The 16,010-nt window shown below is 41.0% G+C and overlaps 1 protein-coding gene across 1 annotated transcript in view; it reads left to right on the top strand.

Annotated features, from left to right (window-relative positions):
• The first annotated feature begins 1,980 nt into the window (after window positions 1-1,980).
• The window catches only part of PXDN (peroxidasin), a 92,421-nt gene continuing 78,391 nt past the window's right edge, over window positions 1,981-16,010 (top strand). Inside the window, exon 1 of the mRNA XM_061357549.1 lies at window positions 1,981-2,186. Coding sequence (XP_061213533.1) covers window positions 1,981-2,186 — 206 coding nt within the window. The remainder of the gene's footprint in view (window positions 2,187-16,010) is intronic.

The following is a 16,010-nucleotide window of genomic DNA, read 5'->3' as shown; positions in this document are numbered from 1 at the left end:
TCGGATGTTCTGCATGTATGGGCACTGCAGGATGTCAGATTTACAACCACCAAGATGCTCCAATGTGAGTGACATTTCCAACACAAAAACTTACTTGTGCCAGCACCTGCACGTTGTTGGTCAAAAGTGCTCGAGGTTTTTTCCTAGACCAGGAAATAAATTTTAATTTTCAAATTAAGATATGCATATATCCCAAAACTGATTGCAAATGCAGAGGGGGTGATAACCATAGCAGCTGCTTGCTTAACTGACATTGAGGTGATGAACATTTTAACCTCCTTCTTCTGTAAACTCTCTTCTACTTCAGACTGGTATCCTCCAGTGCCAAGCAGCTGGTATCAACGTATATGATTTTCTGAGCAACTTATATGTGTTGAAATAGCACATTAAGTCTAGCTCCGAAACAGCATTTAGAAATGTACCCAATTATGAAGTGTATCTAAATGGTAAGAGTCTTACAAGAGTCTGTGACTACCCTAGAAAATCAGTAAATTCCTGATATACATCAATAAGCCTCCCTTATCTCCAGCCACAGATTTTTGCCCACAGGTTCCCACAGGCTCCCAGTTAGCCAGCCTCCAGCTCACTGCGAAGTTGAAGGATGTTTTATAGGATTCAGGACTTCTTAGAACAAGAAAAACACTTTTATGCTTCCACTAGCTAACTCCTTTTTAAGACACAAGCAGTTGTGTCTCACTGTAGAGAAGAGAAACACTTCAGAAAACTCAAGGACGAATGTAGTCCAATAGTGCTTCTTCAGAAAGACAGTTACAGATAATGACTCATATAATCATACTTTGATTCTGGGCCCACCAGTGATATCCAGCACTTGTAGTACACGTCCAGGCTTTGACTTCCTATATGAGTTGTTTGATTTGGCATTAAACACAGAACTAGTTCCCTGGCTCATGCTAAACCCAAGTTTTCACAGTGAAAATTGGAGTAAAAACTGTTATAGTATTTTTTCAAGAACGGCTTCTACATCGTTCCTTGAAGAAAAAGGCATGCAGGCAAACCTGCAGTAGCGTCATGGCTTATTTCTGGGGTGGAAATGGGGGTCCTGACACCCGTCATATGTAAGAGAATATGTTGTTGCTACACTTCATAGGCTAGATGTGATCACTTATTTCGAAACTGACATTCCAGTGTTTTCACCTGGGATAGTCAAAGCATGTAGAGAGCTGGAGATGAGGCATCTATCTACTTAAGAGCTGACATCATATAAAACCAACAGATTCAAAGCAATGTTAGAAATCTGGAAAGCTATCTAAGTTTGTGTTATCACGCAAGATCTGAGGAAGGTAAGGCTGCAACCATTATTCTTGTAAGTACAGTGACATTCTGGTGGTCCTCTTTGTGTCCTTGCTGGTGTATACACCTACCCAAAACTGTCAGCTAAATGTAATTGAAGGCAAATCCGACAGATTTGCCTGGTTCAGGAGTGAAAGTTGCAGCATTAAGGGGGTAGTCCGAGGGTTGTGTACGTACGCGTCTTTCATACCACGGCAGAAAAGACTTGATGTGTTGAACTTGCTTCTTTCGCTGCGGGTTTTTCTTTCCCTTATTATTTTTTTCTCTTCTAATTTCTCCGCTTTTTGTTCTCGTTTTCCTCTCCTTTCGCTCCTCCAGTTCATTTTGCTTCCCCTCTCTCCCGTTCCGAGAGGTACCCGCCTCAGCGGGTACCCTCACCCCTCCCTTTCCTGGGGACGAAGGCGAGGGCCGGGCAGCCTCGAACGTCACCCCAGCCCCGCGGCGCTGCCCCGCGGTGCGTGCGCAGGGCGGTGCGGAGCCCCCGCGGCGTGGCGGCCGCCCAGTCCGCAGCCGGCCGGGGCGGGCCCACCGCCGTCCCCTCCTCCAGCGTGCACTGGGGGACGGGACTGCCCCACCGCCGACCAGAGCGGCAGCCGCGGCCGGGGAGTGGAGTGGGTGCGACGCCGAGCTGCCGGAGCCCCTCTCCTCCTCTTCCTTCTGCCCCGCAGCATGGCCCGGCGCGAAGCGGGGGCCGCTCCCGGCCTCTGCCTCCTGCTCCTGGTGCTGCTCGCTCCCCCCGCCGCCGCGCAGCCCCCTCCGCCGCACCGCGGGAGCGTGTGGTGCCCCAGCCGCTGCCTCTGCTTCCGCACCACGGTGCGCTGCATGCATCTGATGCTGGAGAGCGTCCCCGCCGTGTCCCCCCAGACGACCATCCTGTGAGTAGCCGGGCGGGCAGGAACCGGGGTGGAAGGAGGGTAGAGGAGGAGGGAATACCTGCGGTGGGAGGCACTTTGGGTGGCGGTGGAACCTCAGCCCTTTGTCTGCGGTCAGGGGAGGGGGGGTTAGACCCGCGCCTGTGGCTCTGCCCGGGCGGCCCCTGGCTCTCCCTCCGCTACTGGCGGGGCTCCTCGGTGAGGGGCGGCGGGGCGGCCCAGGGCTGGGCTGGACTCTCCGCCCCTCCCCCCCTCCGCTCCCTGCGCGGCCCCTCTGCCGGTCCCCGGGTGGCGGTAACCCGGCGTCCCCTGCCCGGCTTAGGCGGCGGAAAGCGGGGTTCTGGCCAGTGGCCCTGGTTTTCCAGGAACGGTTAGAGGTGGATATTCTGGTTAACCTGGGGGCATTGTGTCTCCAGTTTAATCGTCCCGAAACGGATTTTGACGCTTCCTTAGTATCCTGCTTAAAAGCTTGTTCCGTTGGCAGGAGAATCGACCGGGATAGATGTAGCACTTTCTGTTCAGTTCTAAGACGTGGTGGGGATGAATGAGCTAACTGGGACACAAACCCTGGGCTTGTTGGAAACTTACCTGGTTCAAGTCCCTGCGGAGACTTGTGATCATTATTTGATATTCTTCTAAATTCATGCAGTAATGTGTCAGTGTAAGTGCCCAGTCGTTCTTCTTGCAGGGTCTGGCCTGAATGGGCAGTAAAATTAAGTATTGACAATGATTGTCATTTATTTAATTCACGATGTTACTGAAAGTTACTTTCCACCCGTATTTGCTGGTAAGAAATGCAAAGTTCTAAACAAACACCACACACAATTTTTTTTAGAGGCTTACTTGAGGAATGGATTTGTTCCACTAACCCGTTTATATGTTATTTGGGCTCAGAAAACTCTTGGCACCAGCCCTGTCCTTCCCTTACACACACGCAGCCATGCAAGCTGAGCAGAACTTGGCCCTGGGAATTTTCTGCGGGGCCTCTTGTAATAAATTGACTTGTGACTTTGTCAGATATTTTCAAAAGGGATCTATAAAGCCTTGGTTTGTTTCAGCTTCCAAGTATTATTTAATGTGAAGAGTACAGTCATTTAACATTAACTGAGTCCCTCTTTGGCAAGAATCGCAGCCTTTTGGCAGAATGGGATTAGTCCTGCAGTACTTGTAAACCTTTTAGGGAACAGTACAGGAAGTGGGTGGTTAATGTTTCTTACATTTGAAACAAAGTACATTTACAGAACACCTTTTGCCTTGATATTACAGGAAACCGTGTAAAGCTAGTTTTGTGGATCATCTTAAATGTAATAAATAAATAAAATCTTTAGAGTATGGAGTTAAGTCTTAATGGCTTGGTTTCATGTTATAGGTAGAACGGGCTGCAACAGCAGAAAGTGTTACGTTAAACCGAGCTGGGGTGGAGCTCCCCTTATGGTGGATATTTATAATCTTGCAGGGAATCAGAAGAGTGTGAACAATGCAAGCATTGTACTCGTCTAACCCCACTAATATATCAAATTGTCTAGTATCCCAAATCTGAACTATCATTCCAGTATAACGCAAGTTGCAATGTAGCAGTAGTAATGCTAAAGAAGTTAAAAACATTTTTTTGGCTTGGACAGGGATTCTCAAAATACGCCTGTGGATAACCAGCATTCTTCAAAACAAAACTGGCCTTGCTTGGCATCTAATAATGGATATTCTCCTTATTCCCCAGTGTACTAGAGGACTGTTATAAATGAAATAAGTAATCTATATCTAAATTACATCTATAAATGCACAGTTACTCCTTTTGCTACAGTTCTGCTGCAGTTCTCTTTCTATTCCTTCTGCTACAGACTGTGAGTGAGGAGATGGGCCGGATGATAGTCATTATGAATCAATGGAACAAAGAACAGTGTTACAGTTTATTTAATAATAAGTAGTTTGAAGGTACCATTTATACATAGTTTACCTATTGTGTATGAATTGCCTACTGTAGGCTGTAGGAGGTACTTTCAGAGTAATTATTACAGGTCTGAGTACTCGCTGAATTACCACTGATTTTTATTTTTTTATTTTTCTTCTTTTCTGCTATGTAAAAGTGCAGTTCTACACAGCAGTGTTACACTTCAGGCAGGTAGCCCATCACCCACAGAGGGCTTTCTACACACAAGAAGAGTTTCTTTTTTCAGCATGAAAATAAGAAGCAGTTATTTCATCTCTGTTTTGACCCTGACAGTTTGTCTTTCATCTGGAGCCTGTGTATTAGATGTGTTTAGCAGTGGTGCTGATATCTAAATAATTAGAAATAATGAATCAATTTCAATTAAATGCCTTCCCCTTTAAAACATGCTCATGAAATCCTGCAAAATGTGTTGCTGATGGGTTAAGCCCATTTCTACTGGCATTGGTAAATTCCACATTCTTTAGTTTGTTTCATCCTTAGGGCAGAGATTGACCCTGCAAAGTAATTTTGAAAATAAAAAAATCACCATAAATTGTTCCTCATTTTTAAGTATATCGTTGTATTGATTTTTGCTGAGCACTGGTTCTGAAAACTGTCCCATTTTGGCAGCTGAGTTGACTTTGCTCTACTTCACATATAATTTGTTACATTTATTAAAACAGCATGAGGCCCAGACCAACAATGCGAGCCAAATGTTTTTCCCCACATATCAAAAATGTCTGCTCCTAATGTCAGTCTCTTTTTTGAGAAAACTGTTCATAACGTTACTAGTTTCTGACCTTGCCAGTGCTACTTCTGGCTGTACATTTTCTCACTCTCTCCTGCTTTCCCTGCTTTCCCTACTTTCTGGCACTTTCTGCTTCCCTACTGCAGGCAAGGATCCACAGCATACATTTCTTCTGCACAGTGGATTCTGCCAGCGTTGAAAGTGCTTGTGGAGCCTTGCGCGGGCATGTGATTTCACCCAAGATGAGATGATTGCTCAGGCTCTTTGTAGGAGTAGTTGGCATCCCAGCCCACAGGTCCTTGCTGACTTCCCTTAGGAATGGAGGCCCATCTCCAAAGCGGTTTGCAAAACCACTTCATGCCTTAAGTACCGTTGTGGAAGTTTCCTTTCATCTCTCACTAAATACAGAGTGTTCATGTATTCATGGAAATTGCTGAAATGTATTTATATTAGACCATTTAAATGGTTGAGGAATGTAAAATTCTGGACCCAGTACTATTGCTGTACTGTCTTTGTAGAATTGTATTCCATCTTATGTTTATTTGGGGGATTTCTGTGTTTTAACAGCAATTTCTAGTTCATAGTCTTTGTAATTCTGACTGGAGTCCTTTGAGCATTGATACAGTATGTTACTATTTGTATCTTGCTTAAGCATAACCAAAATCCAAACCTGTCTATAAAGCTAGGCACACATACTCAGACCAATGCTACAATTTGTTCACAGTTTTTCTTGGCAACACCTGGATGCTCTGCATACACTGCAGTTGGATCTCACAGACTGAACAAGAATAGAAACTAATTTCTGTTAAAAGCAGAAAAGGTAAAAATTGACTAAAAATATTGTCAAAAGAAATATTGACAAATATTTCAAATATTGACAATATTGACAAAAGAAAGTGGACTTGATTTGCACTAAGAATGGCATGCAAATCATTGAGAAAATTTTATTTTGAAATTAGTTACTCATAATAGTATTTGCTATAGGTAATTATTACTTTAGCTATCCTGTGTGTCTGTTGTGAGTAAAGCACCTTTTAAACGAGTGTAATTTTAAGTGATTAGACCTAACAGGACTTTTGAAATTGCAATCATTGCGGGTGAGTAGTTTTTGAAAGTAGTCACTGAAATTAAATTGAAGGCAACAGTCTCAGTGTTGCTAGTTACTGCTTTTCTTTACATGATTGCAGCATATTCTAAAAATTTGATAGTTTACAGTGCATACCTTTTTACTTATCTATTTTATTTTCTGGTTTGTAGTGTAAATGTCAAGGATCCATCCAAAGGGAAAGGGGAGAGCATTAGTTGTTTAATTCTATAACAAGTTTCTGGATAGCTGCATTAGAAGTACTTAAAGTTTTTTTTCATAGCTTCATGAGAATTTTTGTGGAATCTAATGTACGCTCACAATGCCAGTGAAAAGCATTGCTGATGCTTTTCAAGGACATCTGTCTTAATACAATTAAAAAAATCTTCAAAAAACCAACTGAATTACACAAATGACACATTTGCTTGAAGTATACATGAATTATGAAAGAGATGGGGGGAATGGAAAAGTAATGACATTTTGCATTTCACTGTTGATTAGTGACAACATTACGCCTCTAAACAGGCATTTAGGGAAAAGAAATGGGTGGTATGTATAAATTCTGTCAGTGCAGTAGTCTCTCGGCTGTTATAGCAAAAGGATTCATGCTATTTGCAGATCTGCTATTTGCAAATGATACATTATCAGTCAGCAAACTACCATCCCATTCTCATCTGAAAATGCAGGGTTGTTGCTTCCTTTCAGATCTTTGAAACCCTTTTAGAAAAATTCCAGTAGATTAAGCAATTAGGACAGCAAATAAATACATCTCAACAGTGTGAAAGTTTAAGGATTGTACTCTCAAATCTGGGCTATGAGTAAGCTTGATCACTGCTGGGCATCAATTTACATATAGGAGGTAGCGGAGAGATATGACACTGGTGTAAGATTTTAGGTAAGACACACATTTATACTTGCTTAGTGTTCAAGAAAGAAGGGGAAGATACTGAAGGTTTCTTTGAAGTGTTTGAGAATAACTGAATACCAACCCAGATCTTGACAGATTCTTGACTGGGCAGCAAACTGCATTAGGCACCAGTGATGATTTATTTGAATTACAAAAACAAGGGGGAAAACATAAGGTTATTTCAATTAGGAATACTCTTCATGGTTTTCCTTTATGGAAATTTTGTGTCAAGGTACAGAATTCAATCTGAGATTAAAACACAAAGTGGCTACAATATATATCTCTATGTATAGTGATGTAGGTCTGTATAATGGGGTCTATAGCCATGTTTGGTGTCTGAACTTCCCTTCTTGTGAGTGGCAATGTAGCCAATACAGTACGTAGTCCTGGAGCAGGACTCAGCTCACCCAAAAGGGGACACTTTCATTTAGAATCAGTCATAGAATAATTACGGTTGGAAAGGATCACCTAATACTCCATCCAACCTGACCTTGAATGCAGCCAGGGATGGAGCATTTACAACTTATTTGGGCAACCTGTTCCAGTGCCTCACCACCCTTACAGTAAAAAACTTCTTCTTTATATACAATCTAAACTTCCCCTGTTTAAGTTTTAACCCGTTACCCCTTGTCCTATCCCTACAATCCCTAATGATGAGTCCCTCTCCAGCATCCTTATAGACCCCCTTCAGGTACTCGAAGGCTGCTATGAGGTCTCCACGCAGCCTTCTCTTCTCCAGGCTGAACAGCCCCAGCTATCTCAGCCTGACTTCATATGGGAGGTGCTCGAGCCCCCTTATCATCAGTTATCATTTGCTAACTATACTATCTAGCAGTATTTGAATTTCCATGAGAAATTTTTTTCTCGTCTCGCTGCCTCTCCAAAAAGGACACAGGTATGCATCAGTCATATCTGCTTGCTCACAACAGATGTCTCAGCCTAGGACATCTAAACCAACAGCAGGCACAGCTGTTTGAACAACTGAATTAAGCTGCTACTGTCTGAGCAATTTATGAATTTATTCAAGCATTCTCCAGCGTGAAAGTGCTGACTAGTTTTCTGTTAACAATAGGAGTTTAAACATCCATATGTAGATGTTGATATTTTTTGTCAAAACCTAAAAGTATTTTTCAGAAGAGAATGTTTGCATAGTATTTTCATCAGAAAGAAGCTGCTTGCAAAAATTGTGACTCATACACAATACAGAAGGTAACTCACTTTAAAGTATGTTAATTTTTTTAAGAGGAGAGTATTCTCCTCCACTAAGCCCTATTCTTTGAGATACCACAAAAGATGCCAAACCTCCCCAGCAAAACAGCTTGGGAGGGTGTGTAGGATGGGAACCCTCTAAAGCCATTCCCAATCTGTCTGTACTGCTGATGGAACAAGCCAGGGCCAAGGCATGAGTGTGTTAAGGAGACATTTGCAGAGCCTGTAGGACGACACTGTGCCCTTGTGGCCAAGAAGGCCAATGGCATCCTGGGTTGTATTAGAAGGGGGGTGGTTAGTAGGTCGAGAGAGGTCCTCCTTCCCCTCTACTCTGCCCTGGTGAGACCTCATCTGGAATATTGTGTCCAGTTCTGGGCCCCTCAGTTTAAAAAGGACAGGGACCTGCTGGAGAGAGTCCAGCGCAGAGCAACTAAGATGATTAAGGGAGTGGAGCATCTCCCTTATGAGGAAAGACTGAGGGAGCTGGGTCTCTATAGTTTGGAGAAGAGGAGATTGAGGGGTGACCTTATTAGTGTATATGAATATATAAAGGGGGAGTGTCACGAGGATGGAGCCAGGCTCTTCTCAGTGGCAAACAATGAAAGGACAAGGGGTAATGGGTACAAATTGGAGCACAAGAGGTTCCACTTAAACCTGAGAAGAAACTTCTTCTCAGTGAGGGTGACAGAACACTGGAACAGGCTGCCCAGGGAGGTTGTGGAATCTCCTTGTTTGGAGACATTCAAAACCCGCCTGGACACGTTCCTGTGTAACCTTATCTAGGTGTTCCTGCTCCGGCAGGGGGATTGGACTAGATGATCTTTTGAGGTCCCTTCCAATCTCTACCATACTGTGATACTGTGATGTGCTTGGTCATTAGCAGTGACAGAAGGGCACAGCATTTATAGAGTGTTTGGCATTTACTGGGACACATTTGACAAAGCTGCTGAGGGATGCAGCAGAAGGCCCAAAACAGTCTTCATTTAGAGAACATATCTGCGTATCACTAGATCCATTACTAGGAAGGTATTTTTGTTATCTCAGCAGCAAGCTAACCCTCATCAGATTCTTTGTTGAAGAATGGGAAAACATGAGGAGCAAATCTTACCTATTGTTTCCTGCAAGCGTCCTACTGTATATTTAACACACTGTCATCAGAGGAATATGTTGTGTTATGTTCAAGTTAGTAAATATAATTTCTGATTTTCATCTGTTTCTACTAAGATATATTTTTGACAAGTAAATACTTAACATTTGAGTCTCAAAATGCTAAATATGTATTTATTTACATTAATATATCTTTAATGAGTAAAACCAAAGATCCATTTGACCTACTATCTGTTCTTTGAGGGTGACTGAAAGTGCAGTTTATAAACACAGAATTGAGCAGCATGTAGTGATTCATCCCTGTAATTTGCAGTTTAGGGATTTTCTGAGCTAAAGACCATTTCCCCATATATATCCCCATAGGTATTAAGAAGAAATCCTTTGCTACAAGGGTGGTGAGATGCTGGAACATGTTGTCCAGAGAAACTGTGGATACCATTCCTGGAAGCGTTCAAGGGCAGGCTGGACGGGGCTTTGAGCAACTTGGTCTAGTGGGAGGCATTCCTACCTGTGGCAGGGGAATTGGAACTAGATGGTCTTTAAGGTCCCTTCCAACCCTAACCATTCTATGATTAGGATTGTCTCTATTTTCATTTTCTGTTCCTTTCCTAATAATTCCCAACATATTTCTGTCTCTTGAACTGTTGCTTTCATGGAATTATCAAGGGTAGCTTAAGATCTTGTCTGTAAGTTGTAACTTTCAGTTCTAGGCCCACCATTTTATTTGTAAGGTTTGGTTTTCTCTGTGTACATTACTTTGTATTATTAACATGCATTAGGTCTACATTTCAATGGCCATTCATGGAATGTTGATGTGCCCTTCTGATGTTCTTCCTAGTCTGACTTTGTTAAAATAGAAGAATAATCAAAAGCAAAACTTTGTGCTCGCTGTTGTTCATTCCTTTTCCACTTATGAATAAATTGAACCCAGCAAAGCTCCCTGTGAAACTCTACTGGTTACCTTCCAGCACTGTGAGAATTCGCCATTTACTACCAATGTCTCTTTATGCTCAGCTGGATTGTCTAGAATATTTGCTTTCTAGCCATTTCAGGAGTACCTTCTGATTCCCAAAGCTTTAGGAGGTTGGACTGGGGCTAGCACAAGTTATTTTCATTTGGAAACATTTTGGAAAGCCATGAAGATTATGTAGATGAGTGGTTTGTTTAGTATTGTTGTTGAGGTTCCCAGTTGAAAATCACAGTTTTAAATATTTTTCTGTCTTTCTGATTCTGCTAACAGATAGCTTCAGTGTCTTTACTGTTGCTCAGTTTTCCCAAACAGGAGCAAATTTGAAAGTGATGTGTTACATCAATTTTCATCATTACTTTGGGGAATTTAGGGGTATGAGTGACATCAAATAGTAAGCTGGTGAGCAACAGAGACAAACATGGGATTACTCACTGGAAAGAGTAAGAAATTGATGCTTTGACATGGGTAAATATATTCTTTCTTCTAATTCCCAAAGAAGGCTAGTGGAAAAATAACAGAAAGATGCCTATGCCTTGCATCATCCAGAAGGTCTGGATCTGAGATACAAGGGGAGGAGTGTCTCATCTAACATTGTGTAAACATATGCCTAAGAGAAAAATATTACTAACAAATATTCCCACCTCCTCCCTTTTTCTGAGTAGCTCTTACTGACTTCTCCCCCAGGTGGGGTCAGTGCTCCTTAAGAGATGAGGTGGCCAGGTCATTAGCCAGCAGAAAACTTGGTGCTGTAGATATTAAATAAATATTAGGCTGCCCACATGTGCTTATGGGTTGGCTTGTGAGTAAACTAAGTTTAAATTAAAAGATTAAAAGTCTAGCAGAGAGGTAGAAAGTATAGTCAGTAAAGAAGAGAACAGAGCTCAGGGTAAGATAGAAGGAAGCTGTAGAAAGAAACTAACCCAATAGAAAAAATGCTATTATGATATGAAAAAGTATCAGACAGTTATTTAGAACACAACAAAAAAAAGTGCATGATGCGTAGAATTGCATTTTTTTTTTTTTTTTAATTACAAAATGTCCTTTTACAGGAATATTTTACTGCGCGTAATGGATAGCATAAAATGCTATATTATTTTCAGGCCCCAGTTCTTTTTTTATCAATTGAAAAACAAACTGTAAATTTCACCTGTTTTGATTCATCTCTCAATATAGGATTTTTTCAGTTATTTCTTTTTGAAGTCAAGTTTCTGAGGCTTTCAAAGCTTATTGTATTTGTTTACAGTATTTTTCCCCACTTCGTATATTATTTTGTGATCAAATATTTAATATTTTGTACACCTTAGGTCTCACAAATATGAACTTATGCTTACCTTTGTATACATGAGTAATCCCCAGGCTTCTGATTCTTCCTGGGGTTGGACATTGGCTGAGTCTCTTTCCAGGAAGCCTTACAGGCTAAGATTTCACTTATAGAAAATCTCCATTTATGTGATATTTAAAATCTATTATCACACAAGCTAAATGTTTATAGTTGCTTGTATTTCTGGAGAAGTTTATATATAAAAATAAGTTGGTATTTTAAGTACTTGTGTGTGTGCCTGTGTTTATATACACACATGCTATATGTACTGTGCCTCTGCGTGTGTATCTATATACAGTAAAATAGAAACAACTAAGTTAAATCCTATAGTTGTTTCTATTTATCAACAACAATTTTATAGTTTCTTCCGTTTGGATTTGATAAAAAAAACAAAACATTACAAAAATAGTTTTACAGGCTTCATTATTGCAAACATGGGCAAAGTTTCAAGACAATCCAAAGAGATGGTGCAATGGGAGCTGGCTGAGCTGGAATGGAATGACTCAAGTATTTCCTTTTCCTTCCTTTGCTTATCAGGCTGCCAAATTTGATTTCTTTTTGGTATGGAATTATTACTGTTGCTAATGAGAATCTGTTCTTTAAAAAAAAAAAAAAAAGTATGTTTAATCTATTGCAAAAAAATCAAAGATTTTCAAACTTCCGGAGAAACACGAGAGGCCAATGTGGAGTGTCAGCTTTATCTGCTTTGTATATTTTTTTGTTTACAAAGATTAGTAAAGATTAGGACCTTGAAGAGTTTGTGCAGTGCCTGGCATGGCTTCCTGAACATTGTGAAAGTTGCTAGAATGAAAACTGTGAAGTTTGGTGCAATGTAGTGTTCTCTCTTATTTGTTGTTTTTTTTTTTGTTATTTTGTTTTGTTTTTCCTGAGTTGTTTTACTAAGCAAAACAATGAGCATACCTTTTTAAATCCAAAGGACTGTGACATTGCACCTTTTTTTTTTAGTTGTGATCTGTTGTTGCTCAGATTTTCAGATCTTTTATTCTTTTTCCAATTGCCACTCCCGAATCTTTCGGAAACATTTTCTTTCAGCATTCTTTCCCCCTAAATCACTTGTTACAACAGTCTGCTCCCTGCCTGGCTGGTTTAAAAAAGGAAAAGAACATTACTTAGTACACAGCATTACCTTACCTAATGACTGTTTCTGGTGAGCAGGACGATGACTGTTAAGTATCAAGCTATTTGCATTGAGTTAGCCAAACTGATGGATTTATTATCCATTTATTGGCCATATGGCTGCTGGTTCCCTTCATAGGAGAAAAACTACAGAATTAACGAGTCCATGCTTGCTTTGACTTACATCCAGGCAGTGTGAGCATCATACCTGGTGCAGCATGTAATTCAGTTCAGCTTCTCAAAACAGTTAAATTCAGAGGCTTATAGCCTCTGTCCAATTCCCACCATGCTCTAGAGAAGCTAAATATTTTGGTTTTATATGGTTTTATTAAGCCACTTCAATATAAAATCTCACTCTTTGATAACTTGTGGTTATTTAATGCTTGATTATCATGAGAACAAGACAAATTTCCTTATAATCAGATGCCATCTGTCATCAACATTCAGATCTTTTAAGCGTGTCTGAATTGATGTCTTATAATGTTTTGAATTTTAATTAATGTTTTAATTTTTCAAAAATATTTTGGAAAAAATGTGAGGCAGTGTATGTTCTGGTGCACAGATAACTAGTGAGCCATTCAAAACTCAACATAAACACAGATAAATTCCATATTACATTGTCTGATAAGGTAATGTAAGAAGCTGGAACAACAGTGTGATGGTGTGGCATACATTTATAAAAACCCCACAGTAATTGACTTGCTGCTGCAAAGCTGCCTATCAAAGCAGGATTCCTTTTAAGGCTATTTTGTTACTCTTTGAGTTAACTAATTTGGGTTCAAGAAAACAGTTTATGTTTGATGACATTTTGATAATCTCCCTGAAAATTTGAGAGGTGGGAGTATTTTAAGGTAGTTTTTGGTTTGTTGCTTTTTTTTTTTAAAGATAAAAACTGAATCATAAAAGTCAGATCTTTGACTTAGGTAACATTCTCAACATCTGATTACAGAGTGGTTTTAAGTGCCAAAAAAAGGGGCAGACTTCCACTGAGCAAGAAGAACTGCAGAGCTGCAATAGGACTGCAAGAATAGGGGGTTTGTTCTGGCCAGACTCAACTCATTAGCTTTCTGATTTAATTTTATTGGCCTGAGCAAAGCTTAAGTGTAACAGCACCCATGTAGGGGGTAGAATCAGCTAAAAAAAATCAATTAAAATGATTGCTAGTTAGACTTTGTGTATAGATAAGCAGGTTTTACATGAAGATTGAGGACATAGTTGTCAGGTGTGTAAATAATTGCTACTAGGCAATTATTAAAGGTTTCCAAAGACCTTTCTCAGCATAGAAACTTTTCCTATACTGTATTTAATGCAACTTTTAAAACTCAGGAAAATTCTTTTTCCTGAGTATTCTATCAGTGAGCTAAATTACCTAAAATTTCTAAAATTTTGATACGTGTTGACACATTTCTTGATTCAGTAAACAACAGTTTTGAAAGTATAGACAGAAATCGCTGTAATTCTTCCATTATGTATTTTTCTGAGATGTTTTATATTGTGTCAACTTTGTGTTCTTATTGGAGTGGACATTTTCTTTTTGAGGCCTTTTATGTTCCATAAAGGTGGACCTGTTGGAGCAGTCCAGAGGAGGGCGTTGAAGATGATCAGAGGGCTGGAGCACTGTGAAGACAGCCTGAGAGAGTTGGGCTTGTTCAGCCTGGAGAGTAGAAGAATCTGGACATTAGAGCAGCCTTCTAGTAACTGAAGGGGACCCACAGAAAAACTGGAACGGGCCGTTTTACAAGTTCAGGTAGTGATAGGGCAAGGGAGAATGGCTTTAAACTGACAAAGGGGACATTTAGATTAGATGTTAGAAAGAAATTTTTCACTATGAGGCTGGTGAGGCACTGGAACAGGCTGCCCAAGGAATCTGTGGCTGCCCCATCCCTGGAAGTGTTCAGTACCAGGTTGGATGGAGCTTTGAGCAACCTGGTCTAGTAGAAGGAGTCCCTACCCATGGCAGGAGGGGCTGAAACTGGATTATCTTTAAGGCCTCTTGTAACCCAAACTATTCTGTGATTCTATGATTTCTGGATACATCTTGCATGTAAATAATTTAATAAAAGAATTGGAAATGTAAGAAATAATGTCTACAATTTAGAAATAGCCTGAGACACAGTATTTATTGGCGATTTCCAGTTGAACAGTTCGGCACTTTAATGAAGTGGCAGAAAGCAAGCTTTATAATAAAATAAGAACACCCCCTGGTATTCAATGACAATCTTTATAACAGTCATACCTGCATGGAAGATATCTATCGATTGATGTAAAATATAATTTTCTTTTGAAGAATTTTGTGGGTATACCAAACACATTAGATAGTGCAGGTTAAGTTTTCCACTGTTTATGAACTTGCAACATGAGCAGCACTTAGAGAACAGGTATAAGAGGTAGGCAAATAACTTCTGTACAATGCATACATTCAGGTACTCAGGTATATTATGTAGGTCAGTTTTTAACTCCGTGGCATGTGTTCGTAATCCCTTATTCATCAAAGAAAGAACCAGTTGTTGTTTGGCATTCAAAGAGACATCAATTTGATGAATGGAGCACTCGGTGGATAAAGAACTGGCTGAATGGCCGCACACAAAGAGTTGTGGTCAATGGCTCAATGTCCGCTTGGAGACCAGTAACGAGTGGTGTCCTTCAGGGATCGGTGTTGGGACCGGTCTTGTTTAACATCTTCATCGCTGACATGGTCAGTGGGATTGAGTGCGCCCTCAGCAAATTTGCCAATGACACCAAGCTGTGTGGTTCGGTTGATACGCTGGAGGGAAGGAATGCCATCCAGAGGGACCTTGACACACTTGTGAGGTGGGCTGATGCCAACCTCATGAAGTTTAACCATGCCAAGTGCAAGGTCTTACACCTGGGTCGGGGCAATCCCAGGCACAGCTACAGGCTGGGCAGAGAAGAGATTCAGAGCAGCCCTGCGGAAAAGGACTTCGGGGTGTTGGTCGATGAGAAAATGAACATGAGCCAGCAGTGTGTGCTTGCAACCCAGAAAGCTAACCGTATCCTGGGCTGCATCAAAAGGAGTGTGACCAGCAGGTTGAAGGAGGTGATCCTGCCCCTTTATTCTGCTCTCGTGAGACCTCACTTAGAGTATTGTGTGCAGTTCTGGTGTCCTCAACATAAAAAGGACATGGATCTGTTGGAACAAGTCCAGAGGAGGGCCACGAGAATGATCAGGGGCCTGGAGCACCTCCCATATGAAGATAGGCTGAAAAAGTTGGGGCTGTTCAGCCTGGAGAAGAGAAGGCTGCGTGGAGACCTCATAGCAGCCTTCCAGTATCTGAAGGGGGCATATAGGGGATGGACTCTTCATTAGGGACTGTAGTGATAGGACAAGGGGTAATGGGTTAAAACTTAAACAGGGGAAGTTTAGATTGGATATAAGGAGGAAATTCTTTCCTGTTA

Source organism: Neopsephotus bourkii, unplaced genomic scaffold (assembly GCF_033783945.1).
Source record: "Neopsephotus bourkii isolate Nb327-2 ecotype Australia unplaced genomic scaffold, CSIRO-AGI_Nbou_v1 NB_908, whole genome shotgun sequence".
NCBI lineage: Eukaryota > Metazoa > Chordata > Aves > Psittaciformes > Psittacidae > Neopsephotus > Neopsephotus bourkii.
The sequence above is the reverse complement of the archived record's forward strand: the minus strand, read 5'-3'. Positions and strand labels throughout refer to the sequence as shown.